Source organism: Cibotium barometz, chromosome 3 (assembly GCF_041138505.1).
Source record: "Cibotium barometz isolate CiBa-2024 chromosome 3, ASM4113850v1, whole genome shotgun sequence".
NCBI lineage: Eukaryota > Viridiplantae > Streptophyta > Polypodiopsida > Cyatheales > Cibotiaceae > Cibotium > Cibotium barometz.
In genome coordinates this window covers 30892867-30920515 of record NC_141048.1, presented here as the reverse complement: position 1 = coordinate 30920515, position 27649 = coordinate 30892867, and the positions used below count along the sequence as shown (strand labels likewise).

General features: G+C 48.4%; 1 protein-coding gene across 1 annotated transcript; it reads left to right on the top strand.

Annotated features, from left to right (window-relative positions):
- The first annotated feature begins 328 nt into the window (after nucleotides 1–328).
- On the top strand, nucleotides 329–25328 carry LOC147639940 (phragmoplastin DRP1E-like). The gene is made up of 15 exons (XM_086775513.1): nucleotides 329–838; nucleotides 1116–1179; nucleotides 1375–1479; nucleotides 2747–2848; nucleotides 2978–3028; nucleotides 3144–3205; nucleotides 3299–3389; nucleotides 19282–19346; nucleotides 22895–23089; nucleotides 23183–23302; nucleotides 23460–23530; nucleotides 23648–23873; nucleotides 24082–24361; nucleotides 24448–24587; nucleotides 24847–25328. The coding sequence occupies exons 1-15, from the start codon at nucleotides 710–712 to the stop codon at nucleotides 24973–24975; spliced, it is 1830 nt and encodes a 609-aa protein (XP_086631639.1). The 5' UTR covers nucleotides 329–709; the 3' UTR covers nucleotides 24976–25328.
- Nucleotides 25329–27649: the final 2321 nt, after the last annotated feature.

Sequence of the window (27649 nt, the reverse complement as noted above, 5' to 3'; positions counted from 1 at the left end):
TTTTTTGTTGGACTTCTGAGATGTGGCTTTTCAACAAAAGGGATGGAAAAGCTATAGTGATTGTGGATGCTTGTTGCCGGTGAAGCTACCACCTATAAAAATACCACTGGCTTTTGAGCCATTGTGCCGGTGGTAGTTTCGGGGCTTGCCAACAAGAGGCCCTCTCTTGTTGCATTCACAAAATTGTCATGAATCATGAAGTGAGATCCAATAAGGTAGGGGTGACAAGAAACCTTCACTTGCAAGTGATAAAGACTGAAAGGGGTACCTTTTAACTAAAGGGACGGTAAAGTGAAGATGCATGGTAGGGCTCACGTTTGTGTAAATTAGCTAATGGGCGAGTTAAAAGGGTAGTTAATAAAAAGCGGATGCGCATGTGAGAGCTAATTGTTGGAGCTTTGCAAATAGTTCTAAGATCTGCAGATCCCAACCCATTTTCTGAACTCTTTTGATTGTTTCGTTTCGAAATCTGCATTTCGATCGAGGCTTTCGAGAGCTCCGATCTACCGCACAGCAAGCAAACATCGAGCAAATCAACACCTCCATTTTGCTCAGATTAGTCTGAAGATCGAAGAAAGCCTTCTGCAAATCCGTAGCTTCTTCCTGCAATCTTTCTTCTAGACGCACTCCCGCAGCAGAGAAGTGGCGGTTTCTGCATCAAGTTCCTGCCGGCTTCAGAAGCTCGTGGGATCAGCAGATCTAAGGTTTCATGGAGGGCTTGATCTCGCTTGTAAACCGGATCCAGAGAGCTTGCACTGCTCTGGGAGACTATGGAGGTGATAACGCTCTCCCGACTCTGTGGGAAGCTCTACCCTCAGTTGCTGTGGTGGGAGGCCAGGTATGTGTTCTAGAGAAGGCACGATGGATCTATTCTGTTCTTGATTAGGGTCTCATTCGGCGTACCGGTAAACAGAGAGTAGGATTTCAGGGTTTCCTTCAATGTAGTATCATGTTGCTGGGCTTGACATAGATTAGGAGTTCAGCAAACGCCACTTCTAGAGAGCCATAAATGTGTGTTATTCAATTTTGTTTGTTTTCCAGATGTGTTCTTCATCTAGAGAAGCTTGTTTTCAGATAAATATGCTCTGATGAATTGGTTTACTTTGTTTCTGTAGAGTTCAGGCAAGTCTTCTGTTCTGGAGAGCATTGTGGGAAGGGATTTCTTGCCCCGTGGTTCAGGTAATCCTGCGATGGTGTAATTTAACTTGTTAAAAGCTTCCTTCATAGTTTTCGTTAGCTCATGGTCACTCCATGAGATAGCTTCTTGAAGCTTCCTTCATGGCATGGTCACTCCGTGAGATAGCTTCTTAAAACTTTTTCATGGTTTGGCGTTCGGCACATGCGAATTGGTAAAGCAGACACCTCTTTGTGCAGGTATTGTCACTCGAAGGCCTCTCGTGCTGCAGCTGTACAGAACTGAGAAAGGCCCAGAATATGCTGAGTTCCTACACCTTCCCAAGAGACGATTTACTGATTTTGGTAAGTTGTTCTTTGAGCTTCATGGTGTCAGTCATTTCTTTCGGTCAGAAACTAAAATGATAAAAGGAAAGATTGAGCTGCTATTATAGGACAGATGAAGTAGATAGTGGATGTGGGGCGGTTCTTTCACTTCAAATAGACCATGAAATGTTTCGATTTCCAGCATAATTATTGGTTGACCTAAAAATGTCACAGAGATTGTGATAAACATAAGTAACCCTGCTTGAATGGGAATTGGGATGGTTTTGATACAATGACATCCTGGAAATGTTATTGTCAGCCTTTACAACCATGAGTAACCAGGCTTGGTTGGAGTAGGAATTGAAACAGGGTTGCAATTCATGCACAGAATTGCTGAGGTGACAGCTGAGGAAATTTTGCAGTGAGAATTGCAACCTTATAGCTGTGTTTTGCACGCAACCTTAGGAGATGATGATGTGTGAAAATTTGAGATGACTGATTGATGGAGTGGGTTTCCTTGAAGCTTTCAAACGGCAGATTAGTTGGATGGAAAACTAGTGTCTGAGCTGGCACAGACTAGCTTCCCAATGAACGGCCAAGGTTAGATCTAAGGGTTGAATATCATAGTTACCACGGAACGTCGTTCCGTCTTCCTGGAACGCCGGAACGCCGTTCCGGGCGAAGGCACGTTCCCGGAACGCCGGAACGTTCCGCAATTTTTTTTTTTTTTTTTTGGGCGGAACGTTTGTTTTGCTTGCAGAAATGTATGTTCATGTCTTGGGGGAGCAAATATTAGGAAGCACATTTGGCTATCTGTATACAAAAAGTTACATTTTTTTGTGTCATATGCTGACATGTCATATGACGTGGCGTTCCGCGACGTTCCCGATCCGCTCCCGTTCCCGTTCCCGCTCCCGTTCTAGCATCCGACGTTCCCGGAACGTTCCCGTTCCGTGGTAACTATGTTGAATATACATACCATGTGTTGATGAAGGGATGTTTCAGTTGCAGTGGATGTGGGGAATGGTTAACCACTGGCATGACAAAGATGATTAACCAGGCTTAGATGGAATGCAGTGAGGTATGACAAGTAGAAATTTTTTTACCTACAATGTGGACAACAATTTGGACTGACGCCTTTCCCCACATACAAGATTTTCCCTTTCTATCAAATAAATGGCTTACATCAGCTGTTAAATAATTGGGTGTTTGAGGGGCTTGTCTTCAGACTTTTCCATGTTCTTTTAATGCAAGCTACTGCAAGGAAAGAAGTTTCTGAAAAAAAACTGACGTTTTTTTTTGGCAGCTGCTGTGAGAAAAGAAATTTCTGATGAAACTGAGAGAATAACTGGGCGCAGTAAACAAATTTCACCTGTCCCAATTCATCTCAGCATATACTCGCCAAATGGTGACGTCAAGAGCTCTATGATTTGAAAAACCTTATATTTGGTTAGAGTTTTTGCTTGATATGTATGGGATAAAACAAGGCCTCTGCATAAATTTTTGCCCTAACAAACTTCTTGGCTGTTGCTTGCAGTCGTCAACTTAACACTCATTGATCTTCCAGGGTTGACCAAGGTTGCCGTTGGTAATGTGGCTTCGTACAATCTGCAGTTTCTTTTAATTAAACTCCATGCCTTAAAATAAAAAAACAATCATATTGCTATACCCTTATTTAAAGATGAAAACACGCGTGCTTACAGAGGGACAACCTGAAAGCATTGTTGCTGACATTGAAAATATGGTGCGCTCCTATGTTGAGAAGGTTTGTGCCTATTACTCTACATGCATGTCTATTTGTGCATTTGTGATACGACAGGACAAAGCAACAATGTGCCCTTTTTTAATTTATATGCAGCCAAATTCTCTTATTCTTGCAATATCTCCTGCAAATCAAGATATTGCCACTTCTGATGCGATAAAGCTGGCTCGTGAAGTTGACCCTTCAGGTTAGTAGATGCAATTTTTATCTGTTGACACCTTTTGTGTTTATATAACATGTTCAATACATGCATGCGTGCACGCACACAAATACATACTGTTTGATGTTATTTTGTATGTTGGCAATGTGGCAATGCTCACAAATTTTTTCCCCTGGGAGAGACTTGTCCATTCGGTGTAGGTCATTGGGACCTGGGGAGTGTGATCCCTCTACAACTCCTCATAAAAAGAACTTTTGAATACACACACAGGATCACACGATCTGACTATTTTCTTTTTTGTGTAAACAAGTGAAAAACTAAATAACAAGTTTCGAACAAATTATACTGAAAACTGGATGTTCCTCCGACTGCCCCCCAGCAATTACAACCTCCCCCTCTCTGTGCCTTCGAAGAGCTCCCCTCCCCTCCCCTCCCCTCCCCTCCCCTCCTCTCCTCTCTTCTCCCCCCCACGTGACTTGTGCCCACTTCTGTACTTGCTACTGCTCATGCACTGCCTCTTCGGATTTTCCCTCCCTGCCTTGGTGTTATGCACCGTCTCCTCCTTGTGTGTGTGCTGCTCCCACTGTCTATTGCTGATTGCAAGTAAATCTGAAGCTGACTGCACCTTAGTGTTCAACAGTCCAGAGAGCTCTATAGATTAATATCCATACTTGAACATAATGGGGCTTATCGACTTTGTGGCTAGAAGATAGACTCTCTACTTGAAACATAAGCAGTGCAAAGACATCCTCTGGCAAGTAAATCACATGCTGATTGCAGCTTAAATAATTATAATTCCCTTGCATAAATTTAATTGGGTACGTCTTTGTGGCTGCATGATTTGCATGGTTACTTGCAGACTTGTGCATGGGGAAGACAGTCTACCCAATCACATTCTCTACTCGAGGCTTCAGACTCAAAACTTGAAACATGTTTCAAAAATGCATTTAAGGTGGTGTTTTGAATGTGTTTGATATGTTCCATACATTCATGAACTTTTGTAAAAAAATTTGAAGGTAAAATCAGTTTTTTTGGAGCTTTCTAAAATCTCAAAAGTAGGTGAAAGTGTACACTTTTCATGATGAAATGTTTTGTATGGTTTTTTAACATATCAAACACTCTTCAATGCAACTATGGCTCAAAGTAGTGCTCCAGTGTTAGCTCACCTAATGCTGTGGGTGTTCCGCTTTGTTGTCTCGGCACTTTTAGGATGTCACATCAGTTGAATCGCAGGCAAACAAAGAATTTCCTGATCAAGCCGTAGGTTAGTTGGATACCAGGTTTGTTTGACACACGGGTTGTCATGACGTTCAAAGAGAACCTGTTTTTTGATTTCTAGGACATGAGGTAACTTAGATTTCAACTTGGCAACCTCAAACCATTCCAGCTAGTAAGCTGTTTCTTTCCTCCTATGCTAAAAGTGAATCTTGGACTCATTTTGGGCTGCTCGGACATGTTTATGTTGCCATGTCATGCCAAAATACTAGTCATGAACAACGTGTCTTTGGAGGGGATGATAGAGATTAGATTGAATTTCTGTGAAAATCATCATGTTCACAAACCTCTTTAAAGACCTCCCTATAACATATTTCAGAATCTAAGTCCTACTACTTGCAATTACTTTGACCAACATACTTTTTTGGCCATGTAACTTTGGGTGTATTACAAAAACGTGGAAGGGTTGGACCCATTGCAGAAACAATGAAGGTTGGCTCCACCAGCACAACCAATTGTCTTCAAAGAGAAACACATGGATTATGGCACTTATCACAACACCAAATCCTCCAAGTTTTAGGGCAAATGAGAGTCCTTGAATCATGTAAGATTGATTTTGATTGAGGTATTAAAAAAATATGAAATAGATCCTTTGTAGCTATCTCTTTTCCAAGCGTGTTATTTCCCTCTTTTGGGTCTTGTTTTTGTTATCAAGAATGTAGGTTATAGAGTTTTGCATAATCCTCTTATTAGAAATCAAATTTGAACTATACTATATTTTTTTGATGGAGTTCAAGGCATAAGAAATAGGATGCATAAGATAGCACGTGAAAATTTATCATAGATAAGTTGGAAAAACTTTTTGATATCCACTTAAAAAGACGTAGAAGTGTCCCATGACACTTTTATGTCATGTTACCAAACTAGTGTTAGGAGGGGATGTTACATGCATCACCCTTGGGAGTGTTGGGTGGACATAGTTAGCAGACTTTTGGGTAGATTTAGAGGTCATATAGGCACCCATGAGGAGACCTGGAACATACAACCGGTTTGATCGTACTTCTTGTAGTAAGGCCTTCTTTATTCCTTTATGTTAGCATGAAGCAATGCACTTTAATCTTTAATACAAGAGATAGTGCTGTAGAGAGAATATGTAGAGTCGATACCAGATTGGCAGATTGGGTCCCAACTACCCTCTCTTGCAAGTAGGAGAATTTGCTTTTATGCTTTGGGGAACTTCTTTTACCATGGAGAAAACTTATTGATGAGGTTTGATTGAGGAATGCCAAAACGCAAGGACGAGGTAGACCAAACGTCGGCTGAACCCTAGTTGGGTGGGTAGTGGTGGCAAACAAGGTTCTTACCACCATGTGGTACATTATCTCTCGTTGGTCTTTCTCGTGGGTATGTATTGGTCAGGTTCAGCATTTGATTTGGAATTTTGTGTGGGCTGGCAATGATGGGAGACCGGTGAGGGCCAAGGTGGCCTGGAGGCTGATCATTTAGCCGTGACGTAGAGGGGGCTTGGGCATCATCGATCCCTCCATTCAGAGCCGTGCCCTGTTGGGCAAGTTGAGCCTTGTAAGGACGGATCTCTGCCCGCACTCCAACCTTGGGGACCCTTGGCCTCAGAGCACGAGATATATATTTAGAGAGATGCAAGCACGCGGCTTTCCAATCTTTTGCATGCATGGGATCATCTCAGGCCAAGCTTCAAGCAGTCAGCTTGAATAGCCTCCGAGGAGCGGCTCCGACAGCCTTTGATCCAGAATCCTTTGGTCTGTTTGCCTAGTGGTCACATGCTCAGGGCTCGCCCACATGTATCATGGAGAGCCTTGAGTACGGGCCTCGCTAGGTCACTTGGAGATCGGCTATCCACAAAGGTTGAGGAGAGAGGCCTTATTGGGATCCAGGGCAGAGATCGACTTAGCCTTGACATCGACTCTTCCATCCCTCCGGAGTGGTTGGCCCCGATACCCGATCCTTCTCCTCTGCAGTGGTGGTTGGGAGTGTTCACCAGGCACGATATAACCTTGGCAGTTCATGGCACGGTCTCCACGGATGAGTACTCTGCTTTACTCACCTTCTCTATTGGGCTTCATGGTAGACTGGAGAGATCAAAGACTCCCTTAAAGGATGTCAGGGGATGCACCTTGCAGAGGGTGAGGGTGATTGGTTTTCACACACGAGTGGCATATCGACCCTCCACTGGCCAAGGTGGCCAAAGAGAGAGTCAAGACTATGGCGGCTATGGATGTGGGAGGGCCAACGTATATTACGGGTCTCGAGTGGGACTCGGGAGAGTGGACATGGTAGGATCGAGAGGACAGAGAGGAGTCGCCTAGTGCCCCCTTCTTTGCCTACACTACACGGTTGGGCACAAGATTTAGATGTTAGAGGTAAAGGGCACTGCGGTAGCAGCAACACATTGGTAGTCCCAAGGCCTCCTGTCGCATTTTCACACACGAGTGGCATATCGACCCTCCACACGGTTTTCACACATGAGTGGCATATCGACTCTCCACCGGCCAAGGTGGCCAAAGAGAGAGTCAAGACTATGGTGGCTATGGATGTGGGAGGGCCAACGTATTACGGGTCTCGAGTGGGACTCGGGAGAGTGGACATGGTAGGATCGAGAGGACAGAGAGGAGTCGCCTAGTGCCCCCTTCTTTGCCTACACTACACGGTTGGGCACAAGATTTAGATGTTAGAGGTAAAGGGCACTCCGGTAGCAGCAGCACATTGGTAGTCCCAGGGCCTCCTGTCGCATTTTCTCGATTTCTGGAAGCCGCAGTGGGACAGCTTTCGACTGCAGAAGATCACCCTTTTCATGTGGCAGCTGGCAATCAGGAGCTTAGCTGTTGGCACTTGGTTGGCCATTGGGGGCAAACCAACACTATGTCAGAGGTGTGCCTATTCCCACGAATCTTAGACTCACTATCTTTGCGATTGCCTAAAGGCCCAGCAGGTTTGATAGAGGGTCCTATGTATTTTCTCTATAGATTTGGCTCCCGCTTGTATTGTTACGTGGGGCATTGTTGCTTGGGCCATTGAGGCCACGATCATCATGCCGTATGAGGAGGAAGGTGGGGGACTAGCCGTTCAGGTCTCTTACTGAAACCGGTCTATGGACACATAAAGCGGTAGTTCATTCACAAATAACCTGGACTTACTCAGACACACAATCACAGAATCCTCGCTCCCTCGCTCAACAACACATTGGCCCCGAAGTCCGGCGCCCCTTGCGGTATTTCTTTATTGTTAAAAAGTTGGAAAATACAAAGCACGAGTGCAACAAAGCACTCTACTTGCACCAGCTGAGTTTTACAAATTCTGGGAGAAATTTGCCAGCATAACTGCACTAAAACTGTTCCATAACATCTCAGAATGAGTCCCAACTGATAGGCTCACTTCCATAGGCATCAGACTACCCGATGGAGTCCAAAACATCACAATTCAGCTTGCTGTAATTTTCTGCATAGACCTGTTTTCAGCCCAAAATAACCCTTGTATTGTCCTGGAGGACTTTAGCAAAGTCCTACTGCATTTTGGCATCAACCGGGCAACATAACAGCCCAAAAACAGCACCTAAACAATGCTGAAACAGCGTTGTATTGAAGAGGTTATTACCCTCTTCCGTCCCTGCTTTGGTGTAGGAACTAACTACACCGGTTCCTGTTCAAGGAGGCAACTAGCCTCTGCATATAAGCATGAAATTCACACAACTGTACCTGATTTTATTTGATGAGAACATTACCATAGTCTGCAAGAGAGAGAAAGAGAGAGAGAGGCTGTGGGGAGCAAGCTCAACCCTCAATACATGAGTTGTAGGGCAAGGGAGTGCACCACAATAGCTCTTAACCTGCAACAATCCACCATAATGGCTGCAAATGAGCCTCATTCAGCCCAAAACCCCACGCTTCCCTCTTCCCAGTGTGGAAAATGCACATAAATTTGACACTTGGTACATTTTTAAGCCTTTTCCACATGCAATCTTCCAAGCTAAAAATCTCATGACTGGTTCACATTCTCACAACAGACCTACATTCTGCACAAACTTACGCGAACACTTTTCAATTCCGACACTGCCCAAAATAGCAGTTCCCTAGATTTTAGGGATGATGTCATCTGCATTCCTTCTGGTCTCCTGACCATCTTTGACCACTATGGTCACTTCAGAATTTGCTTAGAATTCAAGATACATTCACATTTCGGTGGCGGCCACTTACTAGTGTAAACCGGCCTATGCCCTCATTCAGTGGCCATGTCCTGGACACTGTCATTCATCTTTCAGTGCAGTTCTCAGGCTTAGCCAACCACTGGTCCAAAGTCCCACTGGCTGACCCATTCTGACATTGCAATGGCCCAAGCCCTTCCAAGAGATCCCGGGGGAAAACAACAGCAACCAAAGAGAAAGAAAAGAAAAATATATATATTTATTAAGAAATGTAAATAAACAACTGCAAAAAGTTTCACCTCCTGGTGACACTTACCTTTGTATTTCCAACTCGAACTCCGCCTACTAGTCATTGGATCCCAGGTTCTAGTCAGAGATGGGAGATTTGCAATTGTATAGCAGCGCGGCATATATGGAGAGCTTGATGCTTCGAAGCCATCGAAGGCGCCCTCACCCCGCCAGCGGAGTCTATCCGGAGCATCTAGCTTGATATCATTCATACCCTCAGAGGTGAGTGGGGGCAGCTTCAAGGCACCTCAGACTTCACGAGGAAGCGATGGGGGGCCTTCCTCGGGATCTGGCGGCACGGTCCCTTCCTTACAGATACTGGTGGTGAGCCCACTTGGCATAACAGACCACCCATGTGGGTCCCCTTCTCTCCATTGTTGAGATAGCCTTCTCCTCGTAGAGAAGCCAGCTAGAGCAGAAGTTCATCCTCCCCTTTGTTCTTCTTGACTCGTGTTTCCCTTTGGAGACGGATTTGTACTTAGCCATTGTGGTTGTTCTGTCGGTAACTAGTAGAAGGATCTTTTTCCGAGAAAAAAAACATCAGGTGAACCATCAAGCGGACTGAAGATATCTGTGAAGCCACTTCGGAAACCACTTTGCACACCCAGATCTGCTGAGGGAGATGCAAGACTGAAGGCTGAATGTTGAAGAAGACTTCGGGATGCCTTGAGGCTTGGACTGAAGCACAATGAAGTGCTTGGCTGCCTATATGTATGCACAAGTCTAAGACTCAAGCACACATCTCTGCTCTTGTTTATTACTGAAGATATGAGAGAATGAGATGATTTTAGGCAAGGGACTGAAGGTGCCTTTTATCAGATCACCCAGATACTAAACGATTTCTAGAAACAAATATCGGTCAGTTTTTTTTTTTTTCCGGAAAAAAGATCCTTCTATTAGTTAATGAGAAAACGCCATAAGGCTACAAAGCTCACCTCGCAAGGAGGGATAAAACCACAGTGAACTCCTGAGCTCCACCCCCGTGGCTGGCCGCTCTCTGGGGGGGGCTACCTAATAGTACATGTGGGAGGTGAGAAAAGCCAAACTGGAGGCCTGTAGTGCCAAGTGACATCCTCGCCCCTCGCGGTGAGGAAAGGGCCAGGCTGCCAAGTGCGGAGGAAAGCCTTGCGGCGCCCTCTCATGCGGTCCGAGTCGCCCTGGAGTTTCCCCCAGTGTCCTCTCAAGGTATGAATGATGTCCACCCAGAGGGCCTGTATGACCTCCGCCGGTGGAGTCGCCTGGCGGTCAATGGCCTCCCTGCATCGGGCTCTCCAAATATGCCAAGCCGTCATGCTGCTGATCAACTCCCATCTGTGCCCGACCCCCTCCTGAGGGGCTGCCGAAGAGAAATCTGGCGTCGGAACCACCACCATCACCCTGTCAGAGACCTGGATGGTCGCACTGCCAGGGACGTCCTCATATCCAAGGGCCGGGCCGCTGTCCGTGGCCCAAGCCACGGCACCCCACGTCACCAGCATCTCACCTGGTGAGCCTGCAAAAACCATCCTGAGAGCGCGCTGCCAGACCTGCTGTGCCTGTGGGCAATCCCATAAGCAGTGCCGCTGCGACTCCTGTGCATGGCCGCACCGAGGGCAGGACCCTGGGTGACTGCCGAAAGCTAGCCAAGCCCCCACAGCCAGTCCTCTATGCGCTGTGAGCCAGAGAAACAGCGTCACCTTCCGGGGCCGGAAGCTGGCCCAAAGGCGCTGCCAGAAGTCCCTAAGAAAGGCAGGGGAGAGCCCCTGTCGCCGCCAATGCTCGGCCGCCGCCGGGGTGCTCGCTATCCTGTGTCTCTGAATCCGCCGCCCCAGTCTCGCTGTGTACTGAAAAAAGGGAATGCCTGGGCTGGTAGGGGCCAAGTAGGGATCTCGCCAAAACCACTCACCTGGATCCCACTGAAGGCGAATAAGAGGCCTGCTGTCCCAAGCCCATAATCTCCAAGAACAGTCCTCCCCTATCGAGGCCGGTGAGGGGTCTACATGCCACTGTCTCTGATGAAAGCCGACCACCCGCACCCTCTGAAGAATACATCCCTGGAACCCATCCAAATCTAGTCGTGTCCTCTGAAGCTGGCCACCCTCTCCCACCTCGAAAGTGAGTGGGGCGACTCTCTCCGCTGTGCCGCAGACCGCTAGAAGGATCTCATGCCGAGTAAAGACACCCATCCACTGTGGAGGTGGAGGGTCCTGTACTGGGGTCCGCCACTCCCGGGGGATGGCCGCCTCAATGTCCTGTCTCAGCAACTCTTTGCCCCTCATCCCACTGAGTCTCCTCTCCTGAGCCTCTAGAGGCAGCTGCTGAAAACCTATCCAGTCGTCTAGGGACTGGGCTGGGCCAGAGCTCAGCGGGCCCCACGACACGTGAGACCGCGATCCAACCATATGGCCACTGGGGAGACGAATCAAGGGGTTCCAGATCAAAGGCTGCCTCAGGCGCTCCTCATCGGTACCCGGGGGAGTCTGGAAGAGTGACGGCCTCAGATGCGACCAGGCCCTCAGAAGGCTAGCTGCAAAACGCTCCTCGAAGCCAAGGCCCACTCCTCTGGATCGCTGCTCTGTAAAGATCCACCTGATGCTGGGGGTCCAGGGGCCGCTAAGAGAAGGGGTGCGGCTGAGCATCCTGGAAACAAGAAACTCCTTCCACGGCTCAGCGCCTGGCAGGAGGCCACGAACTACCAGCTTGCCAAGCAATGCTCGGCTTTGGCAAATAGGATCAACAATGCCCAGGCCGCCTCTCTCCCTCGGCTGAGTGATCACCGCCCATGCCACCTTGGCCCTGGCGGGCCGCCCGTCGCCACCGGACCAAAGAAAGTTCCTGATGAGCCTCTGCACCTGGCCAATGCACGCCCAAGAGAAGGCCCAGCAAGAAGTGATGTACCACATAGTAGCAAGCAGAACCTGGTTGGCCACAACTACTCGGCCAGCCAGAGATAAACGAGCGGTACTCCAATACAGAAGCTTCTTCCGAATGCTCAGAAGAAGGGGGGCTATCTGCTGCTCCGGAGATATGTCAATGCGCACATAGCATCCCAAATAACGCACTGTAGTGCCGGGGGGCAGCCACTGAAAACCGTCAACTGGCCTCCAAGTCGGGGGGGGCATAGAGCTGACCCACAACCCACACGACTTGTGCCAGTTGATCAAAGCGCCCGAAGCTCTGCAAAACCTGTCCATGGCTAAGGCGAAGCGGCGGAGGTTCTCCTCACCCCCCTGAAGATAGACAGCAGTGTCATCCGCAAACTCCGAGTCTAGGAGCTCCTCCGAGGTGCGGATGGGAAGCTGGAGGCCCCGCAAACCTGTATCCTGTGCCGTCAAAAAAGTGCTCATGGCCTCCGCCACAAAAAGAAAAAGAAAGGGCGCCAAGGGGCACCCCTGCCGCACCGAGCGCGAGAGCTGGAACCTCTCTCCGCGCACGCCCTGTATCAGCACCTAGCTATGAGCCGATGTGTAGAGTGCAGAGACCCCACGGATCCACTGAGGGGGGAAGCCCATCCTCTCCATAGTGCCTTCCAAGAAGGCCCAGTCCACCCGATCATATGCCTTCTCGAAGTCGAGAAGGAGCACTGCCAGATCCTCCTGTCGAAATCTAGCCAGAGCCGTAGCCTCCCAGAAAGAGAAAATGTTATCCAGAATGCTCCTATCGTGGATGAAGCCTGTCTGCGTGGAGTGGATGATGTCCGGAAGGTGAGGCTGAAGCCGCCTGCTGATCGCCTTAGCTAGGACCTTGTAGGCCGTGCCTAGCAAGGTGATCGGTCGCCACTGTCTAATCTCCAGTCTGTCTCCTCCCTCTTTGGGGATCAAGTGGATCAACCCCTCTGCCATGCTGTCCGGCATGACTCCTGACTCCATAATCTCCTGGAATGCCACTCTGAAGCCCCTATGTAAGAGGCCCCAGTACCTCTGGAAGAAAGCCACCGAAAGACCGTCCTCTCCAGGGCATTTGCCCCGAGGTAATGCCTGAAGAGCCTCCTCCAGTTCCGTATCCGAGAAGGGGGAGAGAAGGGAGTGCTGCAAATGGGCCGGCACAACCGGTCTCGTGAAGCTCCAGACTGCCTCCCGAGCCTCTCTCACCCTGTCATCTGCTGGCTCAGCAGAGAGAAGATCCCTGTAAAAATCTGTGGCTATAGCCCGAACCCTGGGGGGATCCACCACAACCTGGCCATCAGCCTGCCGAAGACGCCTGAGACCCTCTCGTCTGAAGCGAGGCCATGTCGCCTCAAAGAAATCTCGAGTCACTCTGTCTCCAGCTTGTGTCCAAAAAGACGCCCGAGCATGGAATCGGAACTCCACCCTCCTCTCCTCGATGGATCTGATCTCAGTGCGAGCTGACTCCATCTGCTCTGAGATCCAAGGGCTCGTAGGATCCCTCTCCTGGAGTCTCTGGAGGGACGCTAGACTCCTCCGTAGGCTCCTCTCCTGCTCTCTGAAGGCCTCCAGCCGGTCCAAGGCAGCCTGTCTGAGCATCTGGCTGATCTCCTGCAAGCCACTGGCAAGATCGCTGGCTGCCGATCCTCTCCTGAACTGCAGCTCCTGCCAGACCTGCTCAACTTTGATCGCAATCTCGGGCTCCTCTATGAGACAATCTGGAATCCGGACGCTCTGGCCCTGCTCTCCTCTCGTGGGGTCCTCGATCTGGAGAAGCACTGGAAAGTGGTCTGAAAACGAGGAGCCTGCAAGTATGCCCACTGTGCCACCTCTATCACAGGCCCACTCATCAATGTAAAACCTGTCGATGCGGGAAAGGTTAACTCCTGTGGCCCGTCTATCCGAGCGCGAGAAAGATAGACTCCCCTGCAACCTGCCAAACTCCGGGAGAGTCCATGGATCCTGGCCTCTCACCTGTAGCACTAGTTCCTCCCAGGCAGCGAGCTCCGGCCCATGAATGGTCTCCTGGCTGCCCCCCATCCTGTCCTCTGCATCCTCCAGCATGTTGCAATCCCCTCCGAGGCACCAGTGGTCTGCCAAGGGGAGGGACTGCCTAATGGTGCTCCAGAACTCGGCTCTCCCGGTCGCCCCATTAGGGGCGTAGAAGTTGAGGAAGCCAATGCGGTCTTCCCCAACCCGAAGGATGATCCACTGCGCACGACCCTGGACCAGAATGCCAGAGTCCACAACCTCGGATAGAAGCTGCTCGCTGACTGAGATGCATACTCCACCCTGGTTCCCCTGGGAGCCATATGCCGGTGACCAAAAAGTGTGACTCCTGCCTGGCAAGATCTTCCCGCAGGTGCGGGTACGCCCGGCAGAAAGGTGGTGCTCCTGGATGAAAAGGATATCTATGGGTCCTCCAACGAGAGCCCTCTGGATCTCCTGACGAAGTCTGCCCCGACCAATGTAGCAGCGATGTCCACCGAGACCCTGGATGTTCCATTAGAGGATCCTCATGGATGAGCTATGGCAAGTGAAGCAGCCTCCACTGGCTCACCCCTCTCAGCCGGCCCGGATGATCTGCCCTCCACTCTGTGAGTCTTGGGCGCCGGCTTGGAGGGAGAATAATCACTGTCTGTCCGGGTGCAGAGTCTCTCCAAAAAGAGGGTGACCTGTCTCTGTGTCCAGCCCCACTCCGCCTTCGCCCTGTCCAGGGCATAGGCGTGAGACCAATCCTCTGCATATATGTATCTAAATGTAGGCTGCACCCTCGGGGCGGCATGGAGGAGAATCAGAAGCACCGCCTCAACTGAGGTGTGGACCGGATCCGCCCGCCAGTCTCCTATACCAAACAAGCTCATGCGGGCTGAGTGTAATCGGGTCTGCAATAGGTCCGTGAGCCCCAAGTCACTGAAGTGGTGGGAAAACTCCAGTATCTGATCACGCAAAACTTCCTCTACAGAGTTGCAATCCCAAGCTGTGTCTGGGGCAAACACTGAGAGGAAAGGAGAAAGCCACCATGCTGCTCACCACAGAGGGAGAACGAGAGGGATGGCACACCACGCAAACTCGCAAGGGCGCGACCAGTGTCTCGAAAGGGCCAGCATCCAGCTGGAGGCACCTGAAAAAACCGTAATCCACTGGTAGCCCCATCACTCGCGGGGGCCCCCCAGGGGAGGCTGGAGAGAACTCTGTGGCGGGCGAAGCAAGGATCGCCATCTCCACCGGCCCGGAGTGGCGGTGGAACAGCCGCTGGACTGAGCTCTGGCCTACCCAGCTGCGCTACCCCGGGGCAGCGGTTGGTCTGGCGAAGTATCCTGGAGAGGCCGAGGGAGGGATGGGGGCTCGCGGCGAGGAGGGGGGAGAGCGAGGAGAGGATGGAGAGGCATCTGCCAGAGGATAGGTGTCAGGGGGGGCCGCCGGGGGAGGAGGGAGGGGGGGGCTGGGGGGGGAGAGGGGAGGGTGGAAGGAGTGCTCTCCGGGTGGGGGGAAGGGGAGCTGGGGGGCGAAGAGTGCGGCCCGGGATCCTCAGGAATCTGCTCCAAGGAGGGGGCGGGGCCCCCCGCGGGGGGAGGCGGGAGCGGGGTCTCCACGTGGGAGGCTCCACCAGCGGCCTCAACGGGCACTGAGTCTGAATCCTCGTCCATCGGGGTGGGACCTGCTGGCCGCCTAACCCTGACAGGAGCATAAGTGCGGGTAGTCGCCTGTCCGCCACCCGGAGTCGCCTGTCCGCCAGCCTGTGCTGCCTGCTGGCGTCTGCGACGGTCCCTGCGGGCCGGGCGTTTCCGCCGGCGAACCTCCTGCCATCCGCCAGCCTCCTGGGACTGCGCGGCATCCTCCGCCGGGGCCTGCTCGTCAGATGATGGCGCCTGCTGTGGCGAGCCAGGGATGTCCGGTCTCTGAAGTGGATGGCCACCCCTCGGGACTCCTGCAGGGGGTCCAGAGGCGGCATAGCGTGAAGGATGAGTCCCCTTGCGGGGACAGGCGCGTGCGAGATGGCCCATCTCCCGACATGTGTAACACTGGCCGGGGAGGCCCGAATACTGCACGCGCTGTATCATATGACCTCCAGAAAGACAAGGGAGAAGGATCGTCTTCGGGAGGGACTCCGGTGACGGAACCACAACCCGAATGGTCGGGAGTCCTGCTGCCCGAGCAATCACTGAAGCCGCTGTCTGAGGCGTCTCCACCACCTGCCCGAACGCCTTGCCAATGGATGACAAGAGGGGCAAGTACTCCCTACGGAGTCCAGGAAAGCAGATAGTGACGGGGAAACCTGTCGCGCCTGCTAGCGGGTCAGAAGCGGGGTCGAAACCATGAGTCCATCGCGCCAGGAACGCCCGGGATGAGCGGAGGGCAATGGGGCTCCGAGCCAGCACCATCTGAGCTGCCTGTGGGGACTCGAAATCCACCTGGTAGTAGCCACGTCCCAAAAAATCTACGCTGACGATCTTGGCGGGCACGCCAACAAGGCTGCCTTGCAGAAGGTCGCGAAGCTCTCTCCGCATCGGACGGCTACCCACTATCTTGCAGACCAAGGAGGAGGCCTCAAGAGCGGAAACTGTGGAAACAAACAACTGAAGATCTTCAGCTGTGAACTCCAGACGGAGACCGGAATCGGCAGGGTTAGTCGGAGCGGCTTCCATGGAGTCCTCCAAAGGGAAAAGGCCAGAAACCGGGGTCACCAACGGGAGGGACACAGCCCTGCGAGGAAAAAAGAGGCGGAGGGCTACAGGATAGCGGGAGCGGGGCCCCGGGGGGGGGGGGGGGGGGGGGGGGGGGGGGGGGGCTATGGCGGGGAGAGAAGAGAGGCGGAAGGGAGGAGAGAGACGGCGGAGGGGCGAGAGGAGGGGAGAAGGAAGGGAGGAGAGAGAAGGCGGAGGGGGGAGAGGAGGCGGGGGAGAGAAGAGAGGCGGGGAAGAAGGAGGCGAAGGGGGTTAGAGAAGCGGAGGAAAAGATAACGGGGGAAGGAAGCAAGCGGCGGGGGGAATGGAGGGGGCGGCAGCGTGGAAGGTGGCGAAGGAAGAGAAGGCGGGGGGAAAGAAGGCGAAAGCGAGGAGGGAGGCGGGGGAGTGAAGGCGGGGGAGGACGTGAGGCAGAAGGCGGGGGAGAGAAGGCGCAATGCAGGCGGACTGGCGGGGGGGAGAGGGGGGAGCGAAGGCGAGAAGCAGCCGGGGGGGGGGGGGGGGGGGGGGGGGGGGGGGAAGCGGAGCTCGCAGGCGATTCACAGCAGTCGCAATGTCGGTCAGTTTTATATGCTCAAGACTGCGAAAATTAGCATTTAATGCTACATCACTTCACTCGTGTGGGTGTTCATCTATTGTCTGTTGGCCGGCATAGCTTCATAGGCTTCTATTGGCTGGCCAATTGGATTGCTGGTCATGCTAGCCTCTTTGTAGCACTTGGGGGTCCTTGGGCTGCCATATGCAAGGCACTTAGGATGGCTGTTTGCTTGCAAGGAATGAGCATGCAAAATTTACTAAACTGGTCCACAATGGTCATACATTGTGTACTCCTAGTTCTCCCATAGCTTCGTCTACAAAGTCCATGCTGATATCGTGAAAGGTCCCTTGGAAATAGGCAAAGGGTGAAGCAACTGAGCTTGCTTCAAGTGTGGAATCGTCATTTTTTGGCAAATTTGGCATGCCTAGACATACTAGTAGATGTTGTGTCTCATTTTTGGCCAATAGAATAACCGCTTTAACTTCTCGAAGGTCATTCATACCACAATGACCCCCAACAAGAGAATCATGGCATCATGAAGAAGTGCTTGCAGCCCGTCTTTTCTCCCTTAGTACATATAGCCAGTTTTTGTAGAACAACCAACCATCTTGAACCGTATAGTGGACCAGTTGTGAATTGAGGGCCAAATTATATTGAGTCTAAAATTCCAGATAACCCGTTTAATGTGTCTTCATACTATCGAAATCATTGTCTTGAATCTCCAGCACAGTGGACCCTTGCAAGGTCTGAATGGAGGCCCTTCGATTAAGAGCATCATAAACAACGAGGTTATTTTTGCCAAGCACATAACTCAATTATGCATCCAAATTGTCGAAAAATTTGGCTCCACTTGGCCTGCATGTCACTCCATTGGGCATTAGGTATGGTTTGTAACCATTTAAGTGCCTAGTGATTGGTCTTCACTGTGACTTCCCTCCCATACAGGAAAGGTTTCCAATGCTTGAGTGCTGTGATCACCCCTAATAGCTCCTTGTCACACATCGAATAGTTCTTCTCGGCGACATTGAACTTTTGTTGTAATAAGCCATTGGTTTGCCATCTTGTTGTAAAAACAGCGCCAATGGCAAGATTGCTAGCATTGGTAATAACCTCAAATGGGTCATCCCATGATGCTAGCTCAAGAACTTGTGCTTTTGAGGCCATTTTCATCAATGCATGGATGGCCTTAAAAGCCTTGCTTGTAAATGGACACTTTCTGGCCACGTGTCTTCACCGCCTTGAGCATATCTGTGAGAGGTGTTGCAAGGTCGGAAAACTTGTCCGTATGGGTGTTGTAGGCTTGGCAAAGACCCACAAATGACTTGATTTCTTAAGTAGTATTGGGAATATCCCAATCTAGTGTAGCTTGCACCTTTTCAGGCTCAAGGCAAATACCGGAAGCATTGATAACGCATTGCAAATAATGAAGGGTCTCTATTGGGATGACCTACATGGACTGTTCTCCAAGTGAATCAAGTGACAAGACCGTGACACCTAAGGCTTGGGAAGACCTACGTAGTTTGTGCTTGGCATGTGTCTAGACTAGGGCTCACAATGGGGTCACGACATACGACATCATCCCTAAAAAGGTACTAATGATGTACAAGTATAGCATTGATGATGAGCCATTGTGTCTTGTAGCGCCTCAGTGCATGGGTGCATGTAACAAGACCCAAGTGCTACTAAGATATCCCTAGGTTAGGCACCCAAGTGTAAACACGTGAGTGGGTGTGGATATGTCTATTGGTTGACCAGCAGGGTAGCTAGTTGACCAAGCCTAGAGCATCTGATCAGCCATTAGAAATCTATAAATAGGCGGCTATAAGATAGATGAGAGCATCCTTTCATCATTATTTGTAAGTGCCAATTCTTAGAGTAGCATAGGCAAGTAGTGGGTCAAAAGAAGAGCATTCAAAGGAGCGAGATTGAGCTTGGAGAACAGGTGGAATAATAGTAATGTTTTTTTCATGTACGTAGCATGAATGCTAGCATGATAGGAGTTGGTATCTAAGTTGAGATCCAGATGAGCATTGTAAATATTCGTGTTCTGGCAGTATACAGTAGATTAGGTTTATCTTGTCTTGTCTCTTGTGTATTTGCATTCACTTTGGCTAGAAAATTGATAAAATAATTTTTGATGCCCATGCAGGAGAGAGGACTTTCGGTGTCTTGACAAAGTTGGATCTTATGGACAAGGGTACCAATGCATTGGATGTAAGGTTCTTAGATCTTTGTCTCTATATAGGTCTTATAAGGTGTCAAGAAGAAGATCGACAAGGCTTTAAAGCAAAGTAGATTAACCTAGCCTTTTCACAAGGAAAGTTAAGTACAACTTAGTCTGATAGATAATAATGCATCATACACTTAACATTATTCGTGTGGTTGAGCCACAAAAAGCGGGTTAAAGCTGATTTATGAATTTTTAAGAAAATGAAAGGCTACTTGAAATGTTTAGTTAGCATGCATCTACCTATGGTAAAAGTTTCAAAGAAAAATCATGTATCTAGTAAATTTATAATTTTTAAAATCACTAAAAATGCCATAAAAATGTCGTAATAGCCTTATCTTCAAGGAGATGTATATGAAATAGTGTCTTTAGTTGATAGAAGGTACATTCTAATGGATTAAGCACATATAGGAGAATTTTTTATTGCATTTGTAGTGCTTAAAAAATTACTTGGTATATTTTAGTAAAATTAAAAAATCAGATTGCTTTTGCAAAAATTGTCTAAATGAAGCTTCCCCTACCCTCTTTTCAAAAGAGTCTTTCTAGCATGGTAGAAAAAAGCAAAGGCGTTTATTCTGAAAAGGGAGAGATGAAATGCATTTCTTCAAAAACGTGTCTCTACGAGGGATATGCACTTATGAGCCAATAAGTCACTTGTATAGGCTTTAGCCTTTGGGACTACTATTAAACAAGAAAGCACACTTATTCATAATTATAGTTAAATATAGATTGTCACATTACCCCACCCCAATAAATCTTGCTTGGCTTGCTGAGGAGGCTGGCCTGGAGCAAGTCTGGAAGCTGGCTGCCCACTGGGCGGCTAGCCACCAACAAGCAGAATACAAGTGTTGAGGCTTGGAGGGAGGCTACAGTTGATGCTAGGAGCTGGAGGTCTGCGTGGGAGAAAGGTATGGGGCGGCTAGCCACCAACAAGCAGAATACAAGTGTTGAGGCTTCGAGGGAGGCTACAGTTGATGCTAGGAGCTGGAGGTCCACGTGGGAGAAAGGTATGGGGCGGCAGCCTCGGGTGGGGATGAGGAGCTGCTGCCATGGAATCCTCCTGGAGTGGTGGAGACTAGAGAAAGCCGACCGATGCCGATGCACCAAAACCCGCGGGGGACCTGGAGAGCGAAGAGGCGAAGGGGATGGAGAGGAAGGCGCGAGGCTAAGGCGGGGAGGGGTGACATGCAACAACAACGGGGAAAAGAGAGAGGGTTGGGGGGGGGGTGGGTGCGGAGGATGGGCCTCTGCACACAGGGCGGCGCAGGGAAGAAGGCGGATGTGAAGGGACGCACAAGGAGGGAGGCGGGGGGAATGCAAACTGGGAGGATGAGTTGAGGATGAAGGAGGAGGGGCAGGTGGGTGAAGGTGAGATGAAAGGGAGGCAGCATGCAAGAGGAGGGGAAGGCGATCGGCAGGGAGGCAGCGTGCAGGGGAGAAGGGGAAGGAGAGTGAAGGTGATGGCGGATGGGAGCCTTTAGGAGGAGAGGGGCAAAGGAAGCGTGAAGGGGGGGTGGGTGCGGAGGATGGGCCTCTGCACACAGGGTGGCACAGGGAAGAAGGCGGATGTGAAGGGACGCACAAGGAGGGAGGCGGGGGGGAATGCAAACTGGGAGGATGAGGGGCAGGTGGGTGAAGGTGAGATGAAAGGGAGGCAGCACGCAAGAGGAGGGGAAGACGATCGGCAGGGAGGCAGCGTGCAGGGGAGAAGGGGAAGGCGGGTGAAGGTGATGACGGATGGGAGCCTTTAGGAGGAGAGGGGCAATGGAAGCGTGAAGGAGGATGGGGAAGAGGGGAGAACGGCGATGGCTGGGGAGAGCAGGTGCTCAGGCGGGGGGGCCTCCAACTCTTTCGAAATTTACGACGATCAGCTCCTGTTGCACCTATATAAGAGACGTTTGGGCTCCTATTTTTCCATCTTTTATTTTTAGGAGCTTACCCATCTGAAGGGCAAGGATAAGCGCTTTGGTCTGCAGTCATCGTTGGGCTGAGAACATTGGGCTAACAGCAGCATTTGGCGATCAAGTTCTATTCGTACAGAGAACATTCAGTTGTAATCATTCTTGTACACAATAGGATGTAGGTCTACTCTGTATGTGCTTGCATTTGTGTCCCTTGCTCTCCTCTCCAATAACTCTTGCATGCAGCACGATACCCTCTGCCCTCCCTGTTTCCCCTTTCAAGTGGTCTAGGATCTGCCCGACCACATGTGACATATGTCAATGAAGGGATCTTGGCTTTTGAATGAAGCCATCATGTCACCCACAGAAAATGATCCCGATAGAATTGCATCTGTTGAGTAGCTGTGATGATGCTACCCATGTAATATAAGTGTAGCTAGAGGAGTTCGGTATGTATGAGCCTATTAACATCCAAGTGGGTGGGTGTGTCACACAAGAATAGGGGACCCGGAACAACAATAGACCCAACACTTCAAATACCAGAGCATGAAAAACACAACGGAAGTACCATAAACAATATAAAAACACTGCACTGAGGCGGAACGGCTGGCCCCCGGTAGGAACTTCTTTATTGAGAGAGAAGCTTTTACAATAAACCAAGGGGTGGGTGCATACAGCACCGGATTTTCCACAAAGCGTTAGCACAACTCTTGCCCAGATCTCAGCCTGAAGCCAAGATACAAACACAGCACCAAAAAGCCATCGAAAAACTGTCTCAAAACAGTTCCATGAATGAGCCCATAAACTGTCCTTAAAACAGCCCGGTACGGAGCCAAAACAGCCCCAAAACTGAGCGTTAAATTAGCCCTAGAAGAGCTCTCAATACTGTCCCGAATTTATCCAAAACAGTCCCAGAAGAGAGTCGGCCAGCCTTGTCAGGCTCTAGGAGAAAGCGACCAGTCATGTGGCTGCTTTGGAAGAAGTCGACTAGCCATGTAGGAGCTATGGAGAAAGTCGACCAGCCCTGTAGTTGCTATGAAGCAAGTCGGCCTGCTGAAAACAACCCCAAATCTGCCCATGACAAGGCTAGAAGAGAGAAATTCCAATAAGTTGAGGAGGGATGTGCATACTCAAAAACAGCCCCAATCCTTGCTTTAATAGAGTCGACTAGCTATATTTGTAGCACTTTTCCCTTTTTGCCCAAAATAGGTGAACTTGCCCAAAAAAAATCAACTTTATGCTTTTCTTGGCTTGATGCCCAAGTTTTCAGCCCAAAATATCAACTTTTGTGCTTTTCCCAAGCTTATAGCCCAAGTTTGCTCTAGGCACCTCTTTCTGTCCACAAATACATGCCCAAAATAATAATATATGTAGCCCGTCTTTAATGATATGTGAAGACACCGACTTATAAACGTTGTAAGTCACTTTGATGAATAAAATCCCGTGCTGCTTTTGCTGTGGCCCAAACTTTGCCGGTAGATGCTTCAGCTTTCTTTTGTGGAAAATCCCCGTTCACACCTTGGTTCTGCTCAGTGTGTGAAACACTGGTCAAGATTGGTGAAGGGAGCAAATAGTGATAGGGTGGTTGGAGAGAGAGAGAGCGCTTATTTGTTTTTTGTTTTAAAAAAAATCAGACTTTGGAAGGTCGGGCATATAGGCTACAGCATCCATGGGTTGGAGTTGTCAACCGATCTCAAGCAGATATCAACAAGAGTGTTGACATGATTGCTGCAAGACGAAGAGAACGGGAATACTTTGCAACCAGCCCTGATTATAAGCATCTGGCAAGTCACATGGGGTCGGAGTATTTGGGGCAGATGCTTTCAAAGGTATGACATTTATGATTTTTGATCGCCTTCTATGATGTAGAAAGACTAATGGGAAGTGTGTATCCTGATTGATTTTATACTGCTGTCCTACAGCATTTGGAGTCTGTCATCAAATCACGTATTCCAAGTATTCAAATGCTTATTAACAAAGCCATTGATGAGCTGGAGTCGGAGCTGCAAAGCCTTGGAAGACCGATTGCAACTGATCCTGGGGTAAGCAACTCATTCAAATTGGTGTCATATGTATGGTCTTGTGAATGCTGCTGCTGATGCCATATGAATTGGATTCCACCTATTTGGAAGCTTTGGAATTGAGATTGTTGTATCCGTTGCAGCTCATGGATTTTAATTGCATTTTGGATGTATGCAGGCTCAGCTTTACTCCATCTTAGAACTGTGTCGAGCTTTTGATCAAGTTTTCAAGGAGCATTTGGATGGCGTGTAAGTTCTGAATTGACTGTTTGAGCAACCTGTAGGAGAGGATAAGTGATAAGTTTTGTGAAACTAAATCAGTTTCATCAGCTCCAAATCCAACAAGGAATGCAACTTTTATTGCAGGCGACCAGGTGGTGAGAAGATTTATGGAGTGTTCGACAACCAGTTCCCTGCTGCACTAAAGAAACTACCCTTTGATAGGCATCTTTCCATCCAGAATGTGCGAAAGCTTATCAGTGAAGCTGATGGTTATCAACCACATCTGATTGCTCCAGAGCAGGGATATAGACGCCTTATTGAAGGCTCCTTAATTCTTATCAGGGGGCCTGCAGAAGCCGTTGTAGATGCTGTAAGGCCTTTCTTTACATGATCTGCCTTGTGGCCCTATTTGTGATGAAGTTGATTGCTCATGTAGCCGTTTGCACCCCTTGTCATTTGTTCCTTTTAAAGTGTAGATTCAAAATTGGAAACAAACGCTATTTTCACAATGCATTGCTTTCTCTCTTTACAATGCAAACACCAGCTTTTAAGTGATTTGCAACACTTATTCCATGCAGGTGCATTTTATTCTTAAAGAACTCGTGAGAAAGTCAGTGGGAGAAACTCAGGAGTTGAGACAGTTCCCAACGTTGCAAGCAGAAGTAGGTGCTGCAGCCATAGCTGCACTGGAGAGATTCCGTGATGAAAGCAAAAAGACCTCTCTCAGATTGGTTGACATGGAGAACAGCTACTTGACTGTGGAGTTCTTCCGGAAGCTTCCCCAAGAGATAGAAAAGGGAGGAAATCCTGCAGCATCGTCCATAGACCGCTATGGTGATGGGCACCTCCGACGCATAGGTGAGATATTTAGTGTTCAGGGGAGATCCTTTGCAACCCCTATGTTGGTTTGTAAAGTAATGTGTATGCCTACTCTCTGTTTTCAGGAGCCAATGTGTCAGCTTATGTCAACATGATCTGTGAGACACTGAGGAACTCAATACCAAAAGCTGTTGTGCATTGCCAAGTCCGGGAAGCCAAGAGGACCCTCTTAGACACCTTTTTTGCCGAACTTGGGAAGAAAGAGGTATGCATGCGTCACTTCCAATGGAGTTGAGTGGTCTGACACTTTGTGAGAAGACTCTCATTAAGTTAAATTAATACCTCGTGAAGTTTGGGAAATAACCTGAAATTTCCCTTGATATGTTCTTTATGAATGAATGTGTGGTTTATTTCACCTGATTTTGGATGAATGTGGAGCATTGCATCATCAGTTAGGTAGCTGTTGGCATGGCAATAATGTCTACATAATTTCAATGCTTATTTCCCTTTGGAAATTTGAACAGGGTAAGCAACTTGGAAGGTTGCTAGATGAAGATCCAGCTGTAATGGAGCGGAGATCAGCATGTGCAAAGAGGCTGGAGCTGTACAGAAGTGCACGCAATGAAATTGATTCTGTCGCATGGGCAAAATGAGCGCACAGACTCAATATCAGATGTAGTTTGGGTCTTCTGATGGTTTACTACTATCCATTATTTGAGCATACATGGAGTTTCTGGAGATGAAGATTGTGACAGTGATGTACTGGTGCAAGCAAGATGATGATATCCCCTTGATGCTCTGATAACCAATAAGGATGTATTGCCATAACAGAGAGAGAGAGAGAAAGAGAGAGAGAGAGAGAGAGCCATTTCTCAATCGAAAGGTTATATTACTAAAAATTCCATTATTAATTTGCAATGGAAATGGAAACACAGATGCTGTTCACATCGATTATTTTGTGATTTTTCTAAGAATTCTATAATGGAATTCCACATTCTTATGGTTCCTCCTAGGCATGATATCCAACCAAAAATAGTCTTTGTTTGACCTACATCCTAAAAAATAAACAAAACGCATCTTATGATTCATGGTCATGAACTTTTAACTGTCATTATGATTGCATGCAAATGCCTAAGACTTGTTATTTACTTCTGAATGGAATTCCTCACATGTGCTTCCTGCAAACATATTTGCTTATTTGCATTGGTCAGCTTTTTTATATATAAGTAGCATGATGTACTCTTCAATGCTTTTGTTGAATCTTTTTTTGTCACTGAAACATAACTTATGAGGTGCAGCTGTACTCTTCAATGCTGTAGTTGTACTCTTCCCTGAAACAGAACTTACATAGGTGCAGCTGTACTCTTCAATACTTTAGTTGAAAATTTTATCCAAAAGGTCAGTTGGTACGTAATATCTGATTACACAAGTTAAATATACCGATTTAAAGGATGTAGCTAGGTATTTTTGTTTTAGTTGTTCAACATGGCTTGAGCTCTCCATGCAGTCTAGCAATCAACACAGATACTGGCATCTCCACGTTTCCTACACGCCATTATATTCTATCGTTCATAGGCTCAAATATTCTCTTTTTCCTCCGACTAGTCCAAGCTTGTGACAGCAGCACGGAAGCACACACATGACCACAAAAGATCCCAAAAAAAAAAAAAGATTTAGATTGAGCTACACATTGGTTTGTTGTAGTTCGAGACCATGAATTTTGTGGATTTGTTGAAGGGCTTGCTTTCGTTAGATCATACTTTGATAGATTATAATGTTCACAGGGTTAACCGTTCTTGTGAATGTATTGGGTTTGCTTAGGAGGACGTTGGACCGACAATCTCGTGTGAAATATATGACACTACTTTTGGGAGCATTAACTATAATTTGTGGAAAAAACGATCCACTCTACTTTCGGGAAAACTCCTAATAACTGCAAAAAGAACAAATCCAATCTCTCTCTCTCTCTCTCTCTCTCTCACACACACACACACACACACACACACACACACTTGCGTGCGCTCTCTCTTCAATGCCACCCTCCCACCCTTACCCACACACACAAACACTCTCTTTCTCTCTCTCTGCATTTCTCACCCTCCCTCTACCTTCCAGTCCCTACACTACAATGCCATCATATAGAACATATCCGATGATGGTCAATGTCATCATCAACTCTCTCTCTCCATGACCTCTCCAAAATTGTGCTTGTGTACTAGCTACGAGAGACAATCCATCTTCAAATTTTCCTTTCTTAACACACTAGCAATGCCAGTATGGAATTGCGTGTATTGTGGGAATAATTTGATATCGGAACATAGAGTTGGCTTGAAGAATGGAGAGGGGGAAGCACGAAGGTTCTCTAAGACGGAATTGGGCATCCAATTTGTGTCCACCAAGTGCCATCTGCACCTTCCTCAAATCTGCTCTTGATGTAGGCAGGTGCACCAAGAATAGAGAACGGGTTGAGATAATAAATTGTGTCGGTTTGTAAGAGGGGGGACACAAAAGACTTGAATTGCTAAGTAGGGTACACACAAATCATTTTAAAATTCGTAGGACGCAGCTCTTATAAGAGAAAGACTAGCGTGCAGACATCAGGCAGAGAGAAAGTCCTTATAAGGTGGCCTTGCGCCCATGACCAAATAGGGCCCCAAATAATAATGATAATAATAATAATTATTATTATTATTTCGAAGGTACAGGAAATTTAGAAACACACACACCCAGCCTCCGTGGGGTGGAGGCGGCCCGCCAGGATGAGGGTTGGCGAACCCATTGTACATGCTTATAATCAACCCATCAAGGGTAGGTACCTAACGAGGCCCCCAAGACTTGAACACAAGACCTTGGGAGTAGAGACCAACGCTCTACCAGATGAGCTACACTCGTTGGTCCAAATATATATATTGCACCGAAGTGTTTTTTTTTTGCATTTTTATTTTGTGAGATTTTCAAGAATAAGAGTGTTTTTCTAAGGTTTCATTTTAGTATGTAATGATTAATGCTTGAAAAAGTCAATGAAATGATGATCCACATATGCTTTCTATTTGCATGCATTCATCCCTCCATATCCTCTCTCTATTTAAGGCAATGAAATGATGACCCTCTATATGCTTTCTATTTGTATGCATCCTTTCTATTTAAGGTCTCACAATTCTCTATAAAAAGCCTCAAAGGGCATTCAACGAGTAGAGGGAGAGAGAGAGAGAAAGGAGGAGTAGAGGGAGGGGGTGGGGGAACTCATGTACTAAGGTTGTATTAATTAAATACCACATTACTGGCATTTAATTAATACACCTACAATAAAAGTTGTGAATATATACA

Coding starts and splice junctions, on each gene's coding strand:
- LOC147639940 (XM_086775513.1), top strand. CDS start 710: ATGGAGGGCTTGATCTCGCTTGTAAACCGGATCCAGAGAGCTTGCACT. Junction 839..1,115: donor TTGCTGTGGTGGGAGGCCAG/GTATGTGTTCTA, acceptor TTGTTTCTGTAG/AGTTCAGGCAAGTCTTCTGT. Junction 3,029..3,143: donor GTTGACCAAGGTTGCCGTTG/GTAATGTGGCTT, acceptor GCGTGCTTACAG/AGGGACAACCTGAAAGCATT.